The sequence below is a fragment of the Typopeltis vanoorti genome, chromosome 8 (assembly GCF_054136105.1).
Source record: "Typopeltis vanoorti isolate ZY-2024b chromosome 8, IOZ_Tvanoo_1.0, whole genome shotgun sequence".
In the NCBI taxonomy this organism is placed as follows: Eukaryota; Metazoa; Arthropoda; class Arachnida; order Uropygi; family Thelyphonidae; genus Typopeltis; species Typopeltis vanoorti.
The window spans coordinates 108,348,331-108,372,982 of NC_143556.1; the positions used below are offsets into that span (position 1 = coordinate 108,348,331).

Genomic DNA, 24,652 nt, shown 5'->3' on the forward strand with positions numbered 1-24,652 from the left:
AGTATCTTCAAATTCTTGCGTACACAAGTCATGAAACAACGCAAATGTGTTCGTTTGTCGTGTGTGGGGGCATTTAGGGATCCATAATTGTCTGTGATACTAGTGGTGGTAGTCGGCGGTAGATGACGTTGGTGTAGATGATAAAGGTAGTTGCGGTTGGTGAAGACGAAGAGCTGTAGAGTAGATGCCCTCCCTCGATGAGTCTTTGGACTCCCTGGAGGTGTTATGTAACAATAATATAATAATAATATATAATAATTGCATTAGTTGATGCGAATAACGAAATATGGTCTATTTTCAGCCTTAGAATTCATCTATATTTCGCTTCAGTTTCCTCTGACTGTAACAGATTAGTTTAAGAATAGAACCCGCAATGCGTGCCATGAAATAGATATTTCATCTCATCTTTCTTTTACCCTTTTTTACCTTGCGGTGTCGAGGGTTTATTAATCATCGGACCTTAAACCGTTCACAGGATAAGGTGGTCAGCTCTGTCCCATGAAATAGACATGGGAAAAAAAAGAAAAAAAAAAGAAAAAAAAGAATCCTCTTGAGGCATTATATTTCAAGACTGTGATTCTCTAGTACAAGATATTTACGTTTGTTTCTTAAATTCTAGATCCCAAGAGACATTGAGCTCTGAAATTTCAGAATTCCACTGATGCAAGGTTTGTAACAGAAATTCTCAGGAGATATGCTTGCGAGTATTAGATTAGAGTATGGCCATGTTCTGTGATGGAGTTATGTGCTGACATTCTCACCTCGGTTGTATGTCCCTACTCTTGCGCGAAGAGTATACCATGAAAATAAACTAAAGAAAGACTGGCATTACTAAGGACGTAAAAATGTGCCATAATGACAAAAAGGTAAAAAATTAAACAAAATGAATTATACAAAATTTCTGCACAACATACATGGAATTAACACACAAATGTGCTCTACGACTTATAACAATCACACTTCGAATGTCTGTTTTCAAATTCTGAATTTCAAATCAGACATTGCTTGACAAAGTTTTCAAATTTGAAATCGGGATTTCAGATTAGCTCAAGGCCAAAATTTCCTTACCTAACTTTAGAAGATTCATTTGCTGTCTTCATCGCCCTCCTAATTCAGATGCTGCTCATTTCGACTACATATATATCTATATCTAAAAGTTGATTTCATGTAGTATCATTACATTTATTGTGAGATTAACTTCCCAGGAGACTTTAACATTCATAACACAAAATGGTTTCTCTTCTCTAATTTCATAATCCAAGATGGAATAGTAGCCGAGTGACTTGTTCTCTGTCACGATCAAACATAAAACATAAATAGTTGTCAACGTACCAACTAAAATACCAGAAAATCCTAATCAGTCTTACAACACTCTGGGGGTTTTCTTAACAAGGCCTGCATCCAAATAAACTGTAAATGTCTCTTTTGGCAGTTCTAAAGATAATCGTATCCAACATGGTCCTTTTTCACAGATAAATCACTCTCAGTGCTCGCGGTTAGCCTAGTGGCTAAATTCGAACTATGCCTCTACTGTATTCTGACGTATCGATTATAAAATTTTCAGCAAATCCAAAGTACACGTCACGACTGCTTGCTTGATTTCTGCTAGAGGATCCATATCACCAAATGGATCCACCACTTTCGTTTCATAGCAGACGTTCATCCACCCCTTTGGACCAAAGTCATGATAAGGTTTGGAGAAAACGATGTAGTCGCGCTTAATATCTCAAACGCCACCTGATCGTCACACAAACAGGCGCCTTATTAACAAGCTGTTATCTTGTGGTCTCCCTCTCCTTCTTGCCTATTTGATTGGATTACCAATTTCCTATGTGGACATTCTTTCCGTGTTATAAAAGATCGCTTCCTTTTATCAGGTTTATTACGCAATGATGGAGTATCCCAGGTTTCTACACTCTCTCCCATGCGCTCTACCTTTACATCAATGACTTACTCTCTCTTTTTGATTTTATATCCTATACTTGCAGAGTCAGTTTATTTTAACTCAGGCTTATCTTTCCGTATAACAGTTGTGACTCTTGTCTGCTGCTTATATTTTTCATAATTTACAGCACCCTTATGCACACGATATTCCTTCTACATCATTTCCTTAGAAATCTCTTGCATAATAAGACTACACATCCATTTGACTCTTACCATATTTATTCTTCGAACTCTTAGGAAACATTCTGATATTGCGTTATTAAATATTTTTGAACTATCGATATTATTCTGATTCAGCAACCGCCCAGTATATTCCTCAGGTGGTCATTTCCTGCTTTGTAGTTAAGTATGTAACCTTTTCTGAATGGAAAATTCATAAATGTAGCCCCTTCTCAAGCGAGCAGAATAGTTGTCTTTAAATGAAACTACCTCTGACACTACAATCAAATTAAACCCTCTTTCACCTGAAGTTCCTTCCATCAAATGCTGCTTGAGGAAGTTGTTGTTTCGCGACAGCTCTATAAATTTAGTTTCTTCTCATGGGATTTCATTGCTATCCAATCAATGTTTCGATAATTAAAGTCACTCATTATGATTATTCTTTTCGTGCCCATCACCTTTATTTGTTGGCGCACGTTTTCGTCATTTCTTATTGCTCCTGCCCCCAATGCTGTTAGAATTTGAAAGAGCTGGTATTGACTCTTTTCTATTTTACTCTTTCTTCTCGACTTATGTGGTGGGAGTATGCCTCATTTTCCAGGTATTTGCATCAATAATTCAAACCCCCTCCTGGTTAACGTGGGATAAATTGGGATCAAACCCCGAGATATGTAGAAACGGCTTCTTCAACCGTATCACGTTTTATTGCAGTGACCTCACTCCAAAATCCTAATATATTTGTTCCTTATAATACATCTCATGCTGCATCGGTTGTCGAGAAGGCTTAGGCAGAGGAGTTCGAAAAGAAAGGTACTATCTCCAGCACAAATCACTGTTACTGTGAGTGATGAATACACGGGTATGGGATTAATCTCAGAGGTGAACTTTATATCGGCACTTGGAATATACGGGGTCTACAGATAGGTACTATCTCTAAAGATATGCAATGGTATAAAATTGACATTCTGGGATTTATATAGACCAGATGGAATGGAGAATGTGAATTCAAAAGACAAGATGGTAAACTACTTCTTTAATCAGGAGGTGACTCAAAACATAATGTAACACCTGTAGTGCTGAGGAAATTTAAGGAAAAGATATTTTAGATTATAATCTAATTAATGACAGGAAACTTTATTAGACTTAACGATCATTCTACCAATGTGTCAATCATCGTAGTTTATCTGCGACACCCAGATAGGCCTGTGGAAGAGAGTGAGAAGTTCTATGAAAACCATCAGACTATATTGGACTGCCTTTCAAGACGGATATCTACTGTTCATTAGAGGACTTTCATGGAAAAGTGAAAAAGGTTATGATAGCAAGTCCTGAGTGAGGAATGTTTGGTATGGGTGAATGCAATACCCGTGGTGAAAGACTGTTGGATTTTTCTCATGCTAACAGATTAGTTATTACCAATGCCTGCTTTCTGAAACATTCTCGTCATAAAAATGAAAAAACAAATTTATAATTTCAAAATTATTTTTATTTTTCAACATAATCTCCATTAAGACTAATATATTTATTCCAGCGATGCCCACGGGCGTTTATCCCGTCCGTTCTCAGTAAGTGCAAAATACCCCTCTTGATTAGAAGAAAAATGCTGACCAGCGAGGAAGAGTTTTAGTTTTGGGAAGAGATAAAAGTCAGAGGGAGCCAAATCTTGGGAATAGTTTGGATGTTCTAACAATTCATAGTGCAGATCCCTTAATTTTCCCATTGCCAAAACACCTTTGTGTTTTGGCAATGGGAAAATTGTCCTGGCAATGGACAATTTGCTGACAATGCAATGGGTGCATTGTCCTGATGAAAGATGCTTATTTTCGTCTGCAAAACCGGGTCTTTTCTGACGGATTTTTTCGTCTAGTCTAGTTAAACGATTGGAATAATATTCCCATGTTATGTTTTACCCTTTTCAAGATAATTAATGAACAAAATGCCTTTAGTCCCAAAACACCGATGCCATGACTTTGTTCTTCTTTGGCGCTGAACAATCGGCTTCTGTCCACTCTTGTGACTGCCGTCTGAATTCTGGTGTGTAATGATGAATACGAGTATCATCCATAGTAATAAACTGACGCATAAAATCAGTTTTATTCTTTTTAAAACGCTCCAAGCATTGTTCAGAGATTTTCATGCGAGTGCGTTTTTAATCTGCTGTGAACAAGTGCGACACCTATCTTGCGCAAAACTTTTTCATATGCAATTCTTCATGCAAAATATATTCTACACGTTCTTTTGAAATGCCTATAGTCTCAGTAATTTCACGCACTTTGATTCGCCTGTCATCCAATAGCATGTCGTGCACTTGATGAATTATTTCTGGTGTTGCACTTTTTGGACGTCCTTCACGTGGATCACCTTCAAGGCCGGCACAGCCACGTTTAAACTTGGCAGTCTATTTCTTAATTGTCGAAAACATAGTAGAATAGTTCCGAGAAACTGTTATGAACTTCGAATCAATTTCGTTTGGAGTTAAATCTTCTTTTACAAAGAATTTTATAACCGCACGATACTCAACATTATCAATTTCAAGGGATACAGACAACACTTGTGCTTCAGACATCTGTATAAAACAAACTACTTGATAGAATGACTTGCAATTTTAAACGGATTCTTATGACAGATGTATCAACTTAGCAAAAAATCTTGCCGATAGTGTTGCCATTTATGGTCGAGGCCGAGAACCTTTCAGACCACCCACTTACTTGGACATCTGAAACTGACAAATCAAGGTATCAAACTGATTACATTCTGTTTGTCCTATGGTAGAAGACTAGCATCCTCGATGTGGATATTCGTCAAGGCGCGGACTGTGAAACTGACTCATCAGCTGGTAAGAGAAACAAAAAGATTGAGACTTCGAAACGTTCGAAGGCATAGCCATCCTTCAAGATTGGATATAAGAGTAATCCTTAATGGGTTCATAGAAGAAACTTCAACATGGTTGGATGATGTTTTTGAAACTAGTGTGGAGAACTCACCTGAAATGTTGTGGGAAAGGGACAAGATTATGATAGAAGATAAAGCCAAGAGTAGCTAGGTCCAATTAGAAAACTAAGAGACCCATGTATATCAGATCCAACATAGGATTTGATTGGAAGAAAATGTTTGCAGAAAACAAAAATACAAGTTCACAAGGAACAGAAGAATATAAAGACTACATAGAGAAGACAGAAGAACAATCAAGCAGGACAAGGAAAAGTTTTATGCTAATACATGTGAAGAGATAGAATTCCAGATGAAGCGGCTCAATTATAAAAGGATGTTTCTTTTTGTTCGTGACACAAAGAACAGCCCAAATGGAATATCATGAAAGACAGAGACTGATCAATACTAACAATCGAACTGAAATACAAAACAAGATGGAAAGTGTAGTGCGAGGAATTACATCTCTTACCACAGGAGATGGAGGAAGAAGAGTATTTCATGGATATTGTTTACATGGATATGTAAACAATCCATGACCTAGAGACTGGACAAGAAGTGGGTTTTCATACCACCATATAAGAAGGGAGACATGAACGATTGCAAGAACTATAGAATTATTTAATCTCTTATGCAAGCAAGAATTTAGTAAAGACCTTCTAAAGACCATCTAAACAGGATTGAATCCAAAGCTGAACATGAGATGCATGAAGAACAAGTAGGTATTAGGAAAGGAAACAGTATGAGAGATCAGATCCTTTGCTTCAAAAATATTATTGAAAAGTATAAAGAATTTAGACTCCCTATGATAATGCGTTTCGTGTCGACTACTCCAAAGATTTTGACTGCGATCAACATATGAAATTGTAGGAAGTAATGAAATTAACGGAATTTCCTCAACACATTATCAGCTTGATAGCTATGTACAGTGAACACGAAGTCACAGTGAGACCTGGTGATGGATTAACGGATTGCCTTCAGGTCTGCAAGGGAGTTAAGCAAGGATACCTATTTTCTCCTCACTTGATTAGTATATATGTTGAGGGCATTGTTCCTTAAGTATATCAGGTTACTGGTCAGTCTGTCAACTATTCAAATTGTTTTGTTAAGTTGACAGACTGACCAGTAATCTGAGGTCCGCAGATGAAACAGTACTCCTTTGTTATGACAAGGAAGAACTAAGACCAATCCTTAATAACGTTAATGAGATCAGTAAGACCAGAATACTTCAACTAAATCCTAGCATTACAAAGCTTCTGGTTTTCAAAAGAAATATAGACAGGAAAGTGCTTTGAAACATGTATAACGTAATGGACATTGTGGAAGTCAGCAAGTTCGAAGGATCCGTTACCAATTGTGAAGAATTGCAATTAAGAAGACATCAGAAGAAGACTATGAATGGATAAAGCAACAGTCAGAGACGTGTCTAAAATCTAGAAGGATAGATCTGTCTCCACAGGACCACATTTGAGGATTCTGGATGCAGCAATTTTTCCAACAGCAACTTATGAGTGTGAGATCTGGAACCTGAAGAAGCCTGATAGAGAAAAGATAGGTGCTTTTGAGATGAGGTTACAAAAGCCTGCTGACGATATCACATCCTGAATAACGTTAAATAAATGGGTGCTAGAAAGGATTGGCAAAACTTTAAGGTTATTTAAAAATATTGAGAGAAGAAAGCTAATATACTTTGGAAAAATTGAAAGGATACAAGGAGAATTTCTGAAGCCTGTAATTAAAGGTAATGTTAATGGAAAAAGAGGAAGGGGTAGACCTTTAATGAGATGGAAAGATGGTTGGTGTCTCATATCTCTGAATATTAGTCATCTCCATAAAAGCATACGACAGGAACACCTGGCAAGGACTGGTGTGGAACATTACCCAGGAAAGGAGTGACCATGTGGCATCTGATGAAGTCGAATGACCCGATGGATAGATGTGTGTAATTTGTGAAAAATAGATGGACAACTTGCAGATTTCTATTCTTCTCTAGTGTCTTATATATGCAGGCATCTTACTTATGTTTGATGGATCCAAAGCGGACGAACACACAAAATCGAAATCGTTCTCTCCTCATATTCATTTCCATAATAATGCTCATTGCAATCATTAAAACAGTTACATAATATTGTCGCTCTTACACTCAGATTCTTACTTTCCTCCCATTATAATTTAATTTCCTCAACTATCTCTGTTTGGTCTTAAACGAATTATTACTATTTCAAGACTCCTGATATCAAACCATTCGAGTGAAGGCCGACCCCCTTATACAAATTCAATCTTCCTGCAAAATTACTCCACTCATCCAAAAACTCTCATCGATTCCATACACAGCCAAAGCATCCAATCATTTGAAATCATAGCCGTTATTAATTCATTTTATCATATCAAGATAATGTACTTACGATTTTCAATTTCTCACTCTTCACTCTCGTTTCTTACAAAAACCCTTCCATTTCCTCTCTCATACTGAATTTATCTCTAGTTAGTCGTTAGTACCTACTACAATTAAGAAACAATTAAAAAACAGTGAAAAGTTCTCGTTTACTTTTTGACTGTTTTTAAATCACATGTGCTATAGTTTTGATATTTGCTCTGGGAAAATTTGGAGATATAATCCCCTCATCAACATGATATTTTATGATAGTCTCATACCAAATAATTATCCTTCTTTTTAGTCAAATTTACTTATCTTATTTTCGTTAGTTACTAACAAAAACAACATGTTTTGTTTATTAATTTGCTACATAATTTTCTTATCCTTCCTATGTTCATTCAAACACTGCTCAATTTTCGGTAATTCCCTCATCGTCTGCCTAAAAATATGTTTCTAACTTCCGATTTTTCTGATTAAATCATTTTCAATATCCTCCTGAGCAGGGAAACTTGCTTGCTGTCGACTTCACTGGTCTTAGTGTTACGCTACTCGTGCGTTTTTGTCGCTATTTTGTACATATTAGTACTGCAATATCTTAATAAAAATATGTTATAAAAGAGTAAAAACATACAATCTACACTAATACACTAAAAACCAAACAATCTCCGCGAATATAATATAAAACACCAAATTTCCAACGGAAAATACAATAAAACAGATTAAAATCACCAATTAAAATCACCACCATTATATAAAATGCAACCCATTGCATTTTATACAATGCATAGCATGACCCAATCTACATAACCAACTACTTCCATCACAATTCAATTATAATAAACAGACTAAAATGCAAATTCTAATTATAAATATCCCAAGAATCATTCATCTTACACCACTAACGATACACATTACATTAATCATGGACGCTGCCAATGTTCCGAAATAACAGCCTTGTTGTGGTTGTTGTTATAATGTGCTATTCATCCATTTTGGACTCTTGGTGATCCTGTGAACAAAGGCTCTTCAACTCACTTGGCCTCTTGTCCTTTCTTTCAATAATTATAAGTTCGGGTTGGTAAGTTCTTTAAACTTGTCCAGCCAACAATTTTGCGGACTTCCTCTTCTTCTCATTCCCTCTATCTTCCCAAACATAACTGCCTTTTCTAGTGATTCATCAGCTCGCATAATATGAGCTGATTTCATCAACTTCTAATTAACGATCATCTCCTCCAAATGTAAAACATAAAATACTTTCATAACAAACTACGCTATCTTGCTGCAAAACCTCTTCGAAGCAAAACAACGTAAAAAAACTCATATATTGTGGAATTTGTGAACCATTACTAAGGTATGGCATAACTGTCTATGCACACACATCAAAAGTGTAAAAATACATCAATTCACTTAACAAATTTTGAAAAACGTCACCGAAGAATCGTTTCCACGGTGCTTTGGAGACCCAGTACACACCAGGAAATAACCGAAACCGTAATGGAAAAACTAAAAATCCCTGAGTATAAAACATCTAAGACGGTAAGTGCTATTATTATGATACTATTGCAATAATGTTACTGTGATAACAAATAAACTTATCGCATACCAATCCCAAATACGACCTTATACCAAACTATACGCTACAATGATTAGTTTGGAGCGACAGTGAGCGAGCATTTCATATCACAGCTCAACAACTTGCCATATAATGTAAAACATCTGAACAGCTAGAGAACATCACAACGCGAACTGGGGATATTGTACCAGCAGACTGCCAAAGTTGCCATATGTATCACATAAAAGATAGTAACCACAGCAAGAAGGCTAAATGATAACAACAAAGTTAATTAATTGTATACCCTGTCATCAGAAAGGGTAACCCAGCTTCCAATTCAGTGGGAGTTCACTGTCTCATCATCTTTTTTTTCCCCGATATTATTTCAGACACATATAACTTCCATAAAATCCATCATTCCTTTACATTATTCGATTAACACACACACACACACACACACACACACACACACACACACACACACACACACACACACACACACACACACACACACACACACACACACACACACACACACACACACACACACACACACACACACACACACACACACACACACAACTTTAGAAATCTGATTTAAAATATACAAAAAGGTAGTATTTATTGCATTAAACCTAATTAAATGAATACTAAAATTAGCATTATGCAATGTAATAATATTATTATGTATTATACGCATATTAATATGTGTATTGTAATAATATAATAATAGTATCATATAATATACGAATATTACAATGCATTATGTAATAATGTAATATTAATCTGTAAAATGTAATAATTTAATAATATTAAGATGTAACATCGTATGAAAATATAATGGAATACATTTCTTGTTATTTTTATAGGATAATATATATGAGTGGTGCAGAGATCATCGTGTGCACCATAAGTTCGCTGACACAGATGCTGATCCTCATAATATAAATCGAGGTTTCTTTTTCGCACATGTGGGATGGCTGATGATGAGAAAACATCCTGATGTCAAAGAGAAGGGAAAAACTGTGGACATGAGTGATATCTTAGCGGATCCAGTTGTCAGATTTCAAAGAAGGTACGAAAAAAAAGTGTTTATTAATATACTCAGAATTAGTGTAGTGTTAATTCATATTTGTTAATAAACCTTGAAGCATATGAATCGTTCAGTAATTTCATAATCTGGATGCTACAATATGATGAGAGTATATTGCAAAAACCAAATATTTGTTAATGCCACTAGAAAAGTTATTCAGAAAATGAAAAACAAAACACTTTTAATGTATGAGGAGTCATCTATAGTTAGCTTCTTCACATCCGAAGAGCTGTCAACGAAGCCATGACCATTAACGTGGATTTTGCCAATCAGGATCCACAACCTGTCTACGTCACCCTACATCACGGACCTCTGAACAGGTGCCATTGAAAGGTTCTTAAGAACCCTTTCAGTTGCTCATTACATTTCCAAAGCATATGATAAGGTCTGGCATCGACGGTTTCTCATCAAATTGTCATTTCCTCAGCAAATAGTCAATGTAACGTAGTTTACTACTTTTTGTTTCGAAGCGCAGTTTTTTTATAATACTATTTGTTTCTCATTTTTTACACTGTTTATCACAGATAGCAAGTTTTTAATAAAAAAGCGCGCAAATTTCGAATACCCTTCTGAGAACACAGAATCAATATTATTTCATGTACTCGCATCTCTTATATATACTTTGCATTTATAAAGTAGATGGTATGATGATGCAACCCTGAAGAATTTGATCTAATATCACGTCGTTTAGTCGGTAAAACAATGCCTTTCTTTGAAAGATATCGATTCAAATCGTCCTCATTACAAGAAGAAGAGAATCTATTTATATCAGCAGAGTTAATCTATTATAGTAGGTCACTTAAGATAGTATGGTCAAATAAATTTTTTGGAAAAATAGAAATTTAGTAATGATGAAAACTTTCAGTGGTACTGCCATAATATCCTGTAAACTTCACAAGAATATATATCAGGATTTAATTAATTATTATGATGATGGTATTATCATATCATAATATAAATGAGAATAATCCCTCATATCGCATATATCCGATATGATTAGACCAAAATAAAACAATAATTTCGCGAAAAACAGTAATAGAAACTTTTTCTAAAATATTTAGTAATATTTCCTTCACATTAATTCGTTGATCTATATAAAACTATACAAATAGAGTATATAAAACACTAAATGACATCTATGTTATATTGGTAAGTAAATATATTTGTCAATTTATGTTTTTGAAGGTGAGGAATATAAAAGTTGCTAATTAAATTGAAATTAAATGAAACGTTATGGAGAACTTAATATGTAAAACTTAAAACCATAAACGGAAGGAATTATAGTATTTAAGATGATAAAAGACGATGCATCTTCAAAAAGTAATAAAAATAACAAATAACCTCCCCCTCAGTGAAATAGAAGAGCTTGTATTTATTTTTCAAATTATTTTTAATATTATTATTATTTCAGGGCATTGCCTACTTTTTCTATACAGCATTACACTACACAAGGCACCTTCTATACTACATAACCCGCTCCCATACCTCATCATCAAATACCAATTAGACAGGATTTCTGATAACTCCATGTGTACCCTATGGCTGACTGGACGGTTTCATGAGGAAATATTCCCCAACTCCCAATAGGACTGGCTAACACTTCTTCAATGAAAAAACAAAAAACTTCACGTTATGACAAGAGTTGAATCTAAGGTTATTCCATTTGAAAAGCCGATTAACAGCAGAACTAGTTAAAGACTCAGGATTGATCTTATAATAATAGACTTTAGCCATTTCATCAAGAAACCCAACAGCCTCCAAAATCACTTTAATTTTAGGAAATATCTATTGTCTATATTACAAGTAATATTATGGTGATATTATATCACAGTATAGAAAAATGAATATTTTCTATATATTTTTATTAATGATTTCAATACCAGCATATTATTATTATTATTGTTCCGGACAACTCCAAGGAGTCGACAGACTCATCGAGGGAGGCCCTAACATCATGTGAAGAACAACTATTCAACATTCACACAGTATCTATCATACCTCGCCTTAAACTCATTCACAGTCATGGCAACCACAACAGACTCTGGAAGATTATTCCACTCATTCACTACTCTACAAGTAAAAAACCTAGCTCTAACACTCTTGTCAACCACTCTCTTACCCAACTTCTATTCATGGTCCCTAGTCCTCCCACCACCAGTCATATTTTCAAAAATATCTTCTGGATCAATCTTATAGAAACCCTTCAGTAATTTGAATGTCTCAATCATATCACCCCTCCTTAGCCTATCGACCAATTTCTACAACCCACAAATCTTCAACCTATTCTCATAAGGTTCATTCCACAGACCTGCTATCATCTTGGTCACTCGTCTCTGGATCCTCTCCACTTCCTCCCCATCACGAAGAAACCCTGGTGCCCATAACTGGGCATAGTAGTCCAGACGGGATCTTACCAAGGATCGATACAGAGGAACAACAACTTGTTTGTCTCTGCATGTTAAAGTATTTTTCAGAAGCCAAGTGATTTGGTGAGCTGTTTTAGTCACTTTTGCAATGTGCCCCCTAAACTTCAATTCCATATCCACCAACACTCCAAAATCCCTGGCCTCATCAATCTCCTGGAGTACAGTTCCACCAATGCGATATACTGCTGCTATGCTTTTCACCCCAAAGTGCATAACCTTACACTTTGGCACATTAAATTGGCATCCATTTTTCCTAGTCCAGTCCTCCAAACTATCCAAATCATCCTGTAAAATTTTGACATCCTGTGCACCCATAATTGCTCTACCCAACTTTGCATCATCAGCACACAAGTGAACACTTCCTCTCAAATCCTTTCCTATATCATTGATGAACAAATTGAAAAGCAGTGGTTCAAGAACAGAGCCCTGTGCACTCCACTAGTTACAAGCCGTCTTTTAGACTCCACTCCTGAATAAACCACTCTCTAGTATCTCTCCTTCAACCACCCTCCTATCCATCTCACCAACCCTATATCTATCCCCATCTGCTCCAGTTTACTGATTAGGGTTCTATGTGGTGTCCTATCAAAAGCCTTGGCAAGGTCCAGTAGTATTACTGTAAACCCATTACCCCTATCCAGTTCAGCCGTCACTATGTTATAAAACGTGAGCAAGTTACTGAGGCATGATCTACCCTTCACAAAACCGTGTTCCCCATACAATATCCCATTTTCATCTATCCAATCCTGTATTCTTTTCTTGAGTAATTTCTCTAAGACCTTGACAATGATTCCTGATATGCTAATCGGTCGGTAATTTACAACAGCAGTCTTGGAACCACCTTTATGCAGTGGAACTATTTTCCCCTCTTTCCACCCCCCTTGGGACTAACTCAGACCCAAGACTCAAATTAAACAAAATGGTCAAGGGTACTGACAATTCTTTAGCTGCTTCTCGTACAACACGAGCTGGTATACCATCTATTCCCACAGATGTATTGACATTGAGGTTATGCAACAGACTACTCACCTCCACTTCATTCACCACAATTCCCGTATAATCTACTGGTACATTCGTTTCTGCAATGTCACCACCTGGATGATATATTCTTGCTAAGTGCTCACTCAGTAACTCAACTATATCATCTGATTCATTTACCTCCCAACCATCGGCATTCTTTAAAATCATTCTGCCATGTACATTTTCCCTTTTACTTGCTACATATCTAAAAACTGTTTAGGATTCTCTTTAGCCTGCATGGCCAATGTTCTTTCGTAATCCTTTTTTGCTTTTCTTACCACACTCGTTACCCTTCTGGCCTGCGCTTTATACCGTTCGTGTGCCTGCAGGTCACCTTTCTCCTTAAATTCTCTCCATGGTTGTTTCTTTTTTTGCAACTCAAGCTTAATGGTGTTATTCATCCATTTAATCCCTAGTTCATTTATTATTCGGACTCTAGGTATACAGTCAGCCGTTGCTTCATGCAAACACTTCTTACCTACCTCCCATGCACTATCGACTTCTAGTCCTTGCAGTTGTAAGTGCCATGGCACTGAAATCAAACTCCTAAGCTTGTCATACTTTCCAGCCCGATAATTCCACATGTACCCTCTCTTAATTGAAAATTCTACACCTTTAGCCACCTCCCAAGTCAAGACCCTATGATCACTCTAACCGATTGGTGGCAATGTGGTCATATTTGTTACAGCCAAATCCTCAGATGTAATTATTAGGTCAAGCACTTTCTGACCCCAAGTATATTCCATTACATGCTGTCTCAGATAGTCAGCCCTTAATAACCGCATAAAATCCAATTCCTTCCTCCCGTGTGTCCTCTCCTCACTCCAATCAATGCGACCATAGTTGAAATCTCCCATAATAATCACCTTCCTTCCACTCATTTCTTCTATTTGCTTGTGCATACTGTCACCACCATCTTTTCCATCATCTGGTCTATAGCAGCACCCAATTGTATATTTAGTTCTGCTAGCCACAATCTCACACCAAATGGCCTCAAATGTGCTCTTTTCTCTATCCTGCAATTCAACTTCTATTCTCCTTGGCTGCAGCTCATCAGCTGTCATCAACAATACTCCTCCCCCATTTTATTCTGCCTGTCATTCCTGAACACACTATACCCATCACATTCAATCCTACTAGCTATATCATCTACAGTCAGCCATGTTTCACTAATACCAATAACCTGTGGTCTGGAAGTGCCAACCATGGCCAAAAACTCTTCCTTCTTGTTCCTAATACTCCTAACATTAGTGTACATGAATTTGAGACCCCCCCATTAGCCCCAACCCTACCTTGATGCCTTATATTAACTATCTCATTCTGATTTGTTGTCCTTATTTTCTCGAGCATATTATATTCATTCTTACATTCAACTGCCTCCCTAAGGACGGTATATCTACCCCCGCCACCCTTAATAAATCTAGTTTCCCTGAATTTGCACATTCACCAACACTTTCTCGGGTCTTCTTACACCGTAACCATTAAAATGCAAGCCATCCATCTTATATAGATCCTTTCGCCCATCGAACTCACTCCACACGTCCACAAATTCCACAACACTCGTCATACATAACCCACGCATAAAGTCATTCGCAATTATGGCCCTCCTTTTAAACATTTCACTGTCATACCATGGCAAAAGACTAATCATTTTAACTCTCTCACTCTTTTCTTTTGCTACCTCAAACAATTCATTCAGGTCTTCTATCATTTCCATTTTGTCTCCTTTCAATTCATTCGTACCTGTCACAACAATCATTTCTTTCACCCTTTCCTTTTGCTCTCTAATAGACTCAGTTACATCCTTTATGGTCGCACCAGGTTGGTACGATTTTGTCAAATCCTCTACTATCACACCTCGTACTAACGAGTCTCCATACAGCACTCTATCCTTCATTTTGTTCATGTTCACACTCATACGTCTCTTTTTCCTGTCATACTTTTTATTATTGGCTGGTTCATTCAGTCGACTTTTGCTCATACGCTCTAGCTGCTGTTTTGCCCTTTGTATTGCACCATTCAACAACGCGATCTCACTCACTGCGTCGATCTCATCTTTTTTATTCTCAGTAAAATCATTAATATTATCATTCACACTATCTACATTCACTCTCTCAGAATTCTCTGGTACAACCTCGCTGTTTCTTGTCATATCCCTATTTTCTACATTCTGAAGTTTGACAAAAATATCACACTCACGATCCGAAATACTCTTCAATTTCTCATTCTCCCTACATTTTCTACACACTTTTACTCCTTTATTATCATCTAACCACACTCCGACCGCACTCCTCAAAGCGTACATTTCGCAGCTAGTATACTACCGTTCTTTGATAAAGATGGCGAACCATTATTACTGGCCGCCATTTTCCTTCGTACTGAGCCATACTTATTTGCAACGTATTTTATCAAATTATAAATTATAACACACCAAAAACACACAAAACGATGCATTAAGAGACGCAAGGCAAATAAAACTACGCAATATTAAATGAATTTGTCAAAGATAACTGAAAATAAAACTTATCTTATCCGGAGCTTTCACGAACACTACACACTACGAATCCCTCTAGCGGCGACAGCCCCAATAAAATATGTTATAAAGACACACAAAATACTCTAAAAACACGAAAATCGTTATAATATACTATAAAATCAATTTTCTAAGGAAAAACACACACAAAAACACCAATTTTACACGAGCGTTAAATTACACTGACCACTCACCATATAACCTCGACCTCAAGAATATTCACTGATGAAGCAGCTGTCTTCCTTTGTTTTTCTACCGCCAAAAATCTGTATTTAATGTTGAATTGTAAATGGTGAGTAGCATGATAGGCAGCTCAATATTTCACTCTGAATAATGACACCTACGTTTTTACTTAAAATATTTTTTATCACTAGAAACGTAAAATATTTAAGTGATACCTCCTATAAGTCTAATGACCCACTAAGAGAGGACACTGACTCCACGCAACCCACTATCTACAGTATCGTCCACTAATATTAATTTCTCAGTAAACTGCGTGTATTATTTGTGCATTATTTGCCTAATGCGGGATGAGTATAGCAAGTTATTGGGAGGAAAAACTCTTCCCTTTCTTTATGATATCGGCTAGCTGAAAGGTCCTTATAAGAATTCTTCTTTTAAGAGACGAGAATCGAACTCATATCATGAAAGTGTAATGTGTACGTTCTTTTTGTAATTCTTAATCCTATCGTAGTTTTCAGGGTATATCGAGGTTTCAAACCTCTTATGGGTGAAAGTAACGTAAAAATAAAATATTTAATATGATATGTTACAAATATTAAGAGAGAACTTAATTGAAATAACTCTCTATATCAATATCTGATAATACAATTAAATATGCTTTCTGACTTAACATGATTACGATAATTTGCATATTCATAGTTATTTGCTACTTTTATCCAAAATAACGTTGACTCACACAGTGATGTTTTTTTTCCAGATATTACAGAGTACTCTTTTTGCTTTTCGGTGTTTTGGTACCCGCTGTGTTGCCTGTTTGGTTGTGGGGTGAATCCTATTGGAATGGATTTTTCATAGGATTCTCGTTTCGTTACTGCTCATCTTTGAACCTGACGTGGCTCGTTAACAGTGCTGCTCATTACTACGGATATCAGCCTTACGACAAGCGCATTGAAGCTAGAGAAAACCTTCTTGTCTCCTTCTTCGGATTAGGAGAAGGATTTCATAACTACCATCACACATTTCCTTGGGACTATTCCACTAGTGAACTAGGATGGGTGCTGAATATAACTGCGATATTCATCGATTTGATGCACGCTCTTGGGCTGGCTTACGACCTGAAATCTGCGACACCTATTCTTATTGAAGAGGTTAAACTGAAACACGTTCACGCCAATTCCTATTCCTACTGAACAGTCTTCAATTTTCATCTCATTATGATTGTTTGTATTTCGTTTGTAAAAATGAGAAATGCAGCATTTAAACATAAAAACAATTGGATTTATAAAACATATCAAAGAATAAACTGATTTTAATATACACTTCATAAAATGTTAGAAAGTGGTAATAGTCTTGTTCGGTTTATATTTCTGCAAGACAAATAAATTCATCAATAAAGAAAGCTGTGACCTTATACCAGTTTAAATAAGTTATCCACCACTTAATATACTGATATACATACGTTCACATGTATACATGCCTCGATGATCTTCCACCCATTCACTATTAGCTGAGAATGGAAACCACTCTAAGGAACAGACCAACAACATATGAAACAAATAACGAATCATCTGCTGTTAGCAGATACATTTTCTCGCAATTGTTAGTTGCGACTTTTGGTAAAACAGTATGAATATTTTCCAACATCTTATCCCAGACTGAAAAATTTTATTTATCTTAGAATGACATCTGAGTGCGAATATATCTGTGATTTAAGGAATCATTCAGCAACTAATCTTTCAAGGCAGAGACGAAGTTCCACTAGGTATGCAAAAGACCCTCTGTGATGACCTGTCAGTCTTCTTTGCAGAACAAAGATAGATTGACACATAAATTACTATTGGAACTAATTCTTACAAAAATACCAAAACTAGCTCCGAATGACCACCTTTCTGTAGAGGTGAATATAAGTATCTCTAAGAAATCTGGTGTGTTACATTTTCCACATAGTGATTTCATTTTAGTTGAATCCATATGTTAAATCCGTATGTATATCAGTATGTTAAGTGGTGGATAACTTCTTTAAACTGATATAAGGTCATAAGGCTTATTGAAGATTTTAATTGCCTTGCAGAAATATATGAATCATTCCATGACGTCACAGATGCACAATAATGCAATTTCTTTATTTTGCAATGATGGTTATATTATTTAGATCATTCTGTTGTATTTTGTTTTATCAAGTAAAGTTAATAATACAATTTCATCTCTGTATGAAGAAGGGGATTCCTCCGTAGCTCAGTCAGTATTGCTGAAGCTCTTTGGTCGGGAAGACCTCGGTTCGATTTCCGTCCATGAAGTGAGCAACCGTTATCTGGTCTCTTCCGGCTAAAGGCGATTTAGCCGTTTTCATATAGAGGGAGAAGGGTTTTTCATGTGCAAACCAGGGTTTTTTCGTCGCACAAAACAGGCAAAAACTTCCCTGTGAACACACACGGATTTAGTCATAAACACTTACGACATTTTATTGAAATCGAATTCATATACTATATTTAAGTGACTTGGAATAAAGTCACTTAAATATAGTACATGATTAGTTTACTTGGAATTATACATATATGGTTAGTTGACTTGGAATTAAATCAACTAACCATATATGTATAAAACCTCACAAAGAATCCTTTAGTCCGTACGTTGGTACTCTGACTATCGTAGATCAGTCGATAATGACGATGATGATATCACTAGTTGAATATACCTGGGTTCAATACCGTCTATGATAGAAATATCTTTTAGAAGAACTTTTCAGTTAATTGAAGTTAGTTATCAGATCTCACTAGTGGGGACATTCTTGGAAGTTTAGTCTAGATCGAAGATGCCCTTCGAATAGAAAAACTATGTTCGAATCTAAGTTCTTAACTCTGGATTTGGGGGGCGAAGCAAGTAAGGCTATGAGACCGATGTATTTATTATTCTCTAAATAGTCTGTGTTTTTCTGGTATGGCTGCCTCTTATATGGAATGAACAACAAGAATTTCCTGAAGAGGAACTCTGTCAACTTCTCATGACACTTCTCAGATTATAAAGGGTTCTTGGTTTAACATATACACAAAATTGGAACTCGGATTTTTTCACTTGCAGGGAGTAGTTGGTCCCGCTGAGGTCAAACTATCCAGGATAAGAAGAACTTTTATAAGATTTCCATTTTCTGTGAAGGGGAAAGGGTTTTACCTTCTGCGAATTCAGGATTTTTTATCCTGAGAATCTGGCCAGAAGAACAAACTCAGTTTAGAGTACTAGTAAATGATGGACTTTGTAGCCTTAGTTACTTCATCTATAATCCCAAATAACAGAAACAACACCATCATGATGCTGTGCCGTCTTTCAATAACACTTTAGTCCAACAAAAATAGATCGTTATCTGAGACTTGAAAAAACTCAGTTAGTTGCAACGAATTCTTCAGCTATCAGTGTTATTTCATTATCATGAAATAACTCAGTGTGATGAAATTATTACACTGAATTATTTCCCTCTGATAATGTATTCAACATTATACTAATTAAGAAAAATCACAACACTCATTCAACAAATATGTCTCGTTTATTAAGTTTTACAATTTGATTGCAGGATATAGACTTTCATAATGCTTATGGTACTCTATTATGGAACACCCTATTTATGCGTAAAAGAAAAGTCACTTTGCAACTAAGCTTTTAATTATGTATTCCTTAGAATATGTTATCACTTATTTACTCAGACAAAAAAGCTGGGTTAGTTTTTAACAAATGAAGAGATGTTGAATGAAATTTATGGAAGAAACAGTTTCCATTTAGAGATGAAATGAATTGTATTCATTTAAATTAAATCTCAGTTAGAACGCTGTCTTTACTTTTCAGAGGCTGGTACCTTGGTACACACTCAATGTCTATTCCAGAAATCTAATTGTGTATAAGAAATATAATCTGTAAAATATAGCAGCTGTAAAAGTGTAAAAGGAATATAAAGATTTATTTGAACAAGTGTAGTCGGACTCTTTATTTATTTATTTAAAAATATTACATTTAAAATCAGTATCTTAAAGAATTTCTTTAATATTTATCGGTTGTGATATTTCTGATATACTTATAACAGTAATCATCAGTCGTAATAGATTTTTAGAGGGTCCTTATGAGGCGATTATTGCATTGTAGTCACAGCTGTATACAGGTCTGTTGCCAGATTTCATAACTTTCTGAATTCCCACATCAAACGTATTAGTGTCCACATAGTGTGGAACGAAATGAATAAATAATAGGTATTTGTTAACATTTCAAACTTAAACTGAGACATCTTTATTCTGACATACTTCGCATATTTAACCAGTGTAAATAAAAGTTGTTTCTAAAAAATGCCTTATTAAGTACGAAAGTAGTAGGGGTGTCACTTCTGACAAGATCAAGATCAAGATAAGATAAGGAATCGTGACGTGATTGGTTGATGACGTCATTGTGTGCATGGCTTCATGGGTGTGGAATGTTTGGAATTTCCGTGTGGGCAAGTGTGTCACTGGCTTCTGTTGTTGTGTTTTGGTTCGCGTATGGGATTATGGGTGATGGTAGAGATAAGGATTCGTGTTGTGATTGGTGGTGCAGTTCTGACAAGATGAAGATCAAGATAAGATAAGGAATGGTGACGTGGGTGTGTGTTGTTTTCAGATGTAGATAAGTGACGTCATTTGTTATTTGTAAATAAATGTCGTCATTTGTTATTTGTAAATAAGTGACGTTGTTGTTTTGAATGGAAAGGATGATATTAGTGGATAAGAAATCGTGTCGTGATTGGTGCTCACTTCTGACAAGATCAAGATCAAGATAAGATAAGGAATCGTGTCGTGGGTGTGTGTTGTTTTCAGATGTAGATAAGTGACGTCATTTGTTAGTTGTAAATAAGTGACGTTATTGTTTTGAATGGAAAGGGAAATATATTAGTGGATAAGTAATCGTGTTGTCATTGGTGGACACTTCTGACAAGATCAAGATCAAGATAAGATAAGGAATCGTGACGTTATGTCTTTGTGTGGTATTTTGGTTTGGCTATGGAATTGTGGGCTATGTTTTGAGATAAGATATCTTTGAATTTTCCCAGGGTGGCACACATCCGTCATTGTCGTCTATGGGAATTCTTAGAGTATGTCGTGATGGCGGGTGTGATTAGATTTTTCTGAATAATTAATTATATACTAGTGTCACTCAAACATACGGTTTTTTTTTATTTTTTTTTTATTTATTTTTATTTTATATAGATGTTTGTACTAATTTTCCAATACATTTGGGGTATTTGTTTCCTGTTAAAGGGTGGGAATTCTTAGAGTAAGTCGTGATGGCGGCAGCCTTTCGAGCTTTTCTGAATAATTAATTATATACTGATGTCACTCAACACACATACTTTTTTTTTTTTTTTTCCATACCTCATCTGTATTTTCTTCTATATATGTACATATTCTAATCAAGTTCATATTTTATTCATAATTCATCCGGATATTTTGATTTGTCTAAAAGTAAGATAAGGAATCGTGACGCGAATGTTTGTTATGAGATGTAGATAAGTGACGTCATTTGTTAGTTGTAAATAAGTGACGTTATTGTTTTGAATGGAAAGGGAAATATATTAGTGTATAAGAAATCGTGACAAACATACAGTTTTTTTTTCTTCTCTAGATGGTTGTACTAATTTTCCAATACATTTTGGGTATTTCTTTCCTGTTAAAGTGTGGGAATTCTTAGAGAAAGTCGTGATGGCTCTCGTGTTTCGATCTTTTCTGAATAATTAATTATATACTTAAAGTACCTGTCCTTAAACACACACACACACACACACATACACATTAGACATAAAAAATCGCTAATGTGTCCATGTTGATACTCTAATATATAACCTATGATTATTCTTATGGAAAAAAAAAACTATTCAGTATTAGAATTACGCTTACCAAACAACATGCGATCAGTTATGTTTAAGTTAAAAAAGTACTTACAGCTTTCCAGATGACTCTTCGAAATTCGATTATTCCAAAATAGTTCAATTTTATATCCACAACACAACACAAACACAAAAACCACAAAGAATGAAATTTCTGTAAATACTGTAACCTGAACTAGTTACTTCGTCCTTTAGATTACGGAGCGTAGATGGTGAGGTTTCGTCATTGCAATATCCCCCAGCGAGCGCTTTTCTTCAAAGGGGATGACATGAGTCACAACCGTAAATTGTGAATTTATTTTCCAACACTGAATATTTCTCATTAAGTCTTTTACAGTAGGTTTTCTGAATATTCCAATTGTTGATTAACATGTATTCACAGAACACAAACACAAATCTGAAAAGAACATTTCACTTTTTCATTATAGCTTACTGTGGCTAACATATATTCACACCACAAAACACACAAAACATAGGAGTTGATAGATATTTCTGTAAATAACCAGAAAAGCTAGTGGACTACTTAATTTACTTTAGTATCCGTTTGGTTCTCTGTATTAATCTTTCCCACGGGTGTCCTTCCTCGGTAGGAAGCTCTATGCGCTGTTTTGTTTAGGGTAAGTGTTATTTCCGGTTTCGAATTCCGATTGCTGTTAGAGTATGGAATTCAGACAAGTGAAATTATTATTATTTTTTTTCAAATTGATTGGTTATTTTCTGTATTTTACTTTTAAAAGTCATATTCTAACAGAATAACTGAGTAGAATTAATAAATATATAAAGTATATGTGAATTTATTTTCCAACACTGAATATTTCTCATTAAGTTTTTCTTAAAGTTCCCCAAGCTTAGTGGGAAAGTCTATGCGCCGTTTTGTTTAGGGTAAGTGTTATTTCCGCTTTCGAATTCCGATTGCTGTTAGAGTATGGAATTCAGACAAGTGAAATTTTTATTTATTTTTTTTTTTTTCAAATTGATTGGTTATTTTCTGTATTTTACTTTTACAGGTCATATTCTAACAGAATAACTGAGCAGAATTAATAAATATATAAAGTATATGAGAATTTATTTTCCAACACTGTATATTTCTCATTAAGCCTTATCCGGTCGCCTTTTGTTGTACGTAGGTGAGAAATCGTGTGTTTTGTTTCGAACTTTTGGTTTCCGCTGGGAAATTACCAATATAACTATTAATTTTACCTTCGATTCCTTGTGCTCTTAACCTATTTCTGTAAGTAGACTTTATTTATGAATTATTTTCCCACACTGTTAGTTTTCATTCATTAACCTTGTTTCTAGATAACGAACAAATAAGACTTTTACTTCAATGAATCAAAAAAAAAAATTCTCTGGTTACTTTGTGGCATGAAATTTCACAAGGGAAAAAAAAAATGTTATCTTCTTTCTTAAATTTGTATAACACATCTACGACACCCAATTTGTTCATTTAATTTACACATTTTATTGAACGAAATATTATTTACAAATTGTATTTACTGAATCTAACAATACAGAAAATAAATAAATTGAAAAATACATCAAAGGTTCTTCCATGGTTGTGGAATTACCATCGTATGGTTTTGACAATGTGATTCTCATCTGAAAGTTAATTTTCATTTGGTGGTTGTTTGTTGGGAATTTATTACTGTAGTAGTAAAATTAAGGGTTGCATATTTATATTTTCGAATCCAATACGTATACTTCAGAGAATTATTAAAAGCACAGAATCTTTCGTTATGTTTCCAAAAGCATTTAAAAGTACACATTATGTTTTCACGTTTTGGGCATCCAATTTCATTTAAATCAAGAACAGGCCTCCCTATTAACTTCGTTAATGTTTTTGATTTTTCTCTTCCTTTGGCAAGTAATATATGATATTTGCATGTTGATTCTATCATCCAATCTCTTAGTTTGTCCAAAGCTAGTGAACCAATTTCCCACTTCAGCTGATGGTTATATTTTATTAACCAAGAATTCTGTTTTTTAACTCTTTCAGGTAATTCTTTCCAACTACAAGGTGATTTTGTCACTGCATATCTTACACTAAATCCATCAGAAATACAAATTTCTTTAGGAAATAAATTTGAACTGCTATTCAACAAAAATTGTACATCAATTATCCCAATGATAAGTGAAAATTCGTATTTTTCACCCACTGTCGATTTTTCATAATCGTTTTCCTTCATTCTTCTTCTTCGATTACTTCATATGGCACCACAAATAAATAGTTATTTATTATTATTTCACTGATTATTAGCTCTGATCGTATACTTTATGGTAACTTTCGTTTACAAAATTCTAAACAATTAGAACTTTTCACAAAGAAACTTTCAATGAATTTGTGGCTCACCCATTATTTTTGCATTACCAAACACAAATCACAAAACAGCAGCTGCAGTGGATGAACGATTACCTTAAGTCCAAACTCACTCGACTCTCTGGTATTTTCTTATAGTACTGTTTACACTTACCATCCCCTACCCTGACCGTTCCTTCAAAAATGAACCTTTGCGCAGATGACTCAACGACATGTTTTCACAT

The 24,652-nt window shown here is 35.3% G+C and overlaps 1 protein-coding gene across 1 annotated transcript in view; it reads left to right on the forward strand.

The window, feature by feature from the left end:
- The window catches only part of LOC150104264 (stearoyl-CoA desaturase 5-like), a 42,443-nt gene extending 25,038 nt beyond the window's left edge, over positions 1–17,405 (forward strand). The window contains exons 5-6 of the mRNA XM_090396443.1: positions 9,830–10,035; positions 16,973–17,405. Of these exons, the coding sequence (XP_090252569.1) occupies positions 9,830–10,035; positions 16,973–17,405 (639 nt within the window). The remainder of the gene's footprint in view (positions 1–9,829; positions 10,036–16,972) is intronic.
- Positions 17,406–24,652: the final 7,247 nt, after the last annotated feature.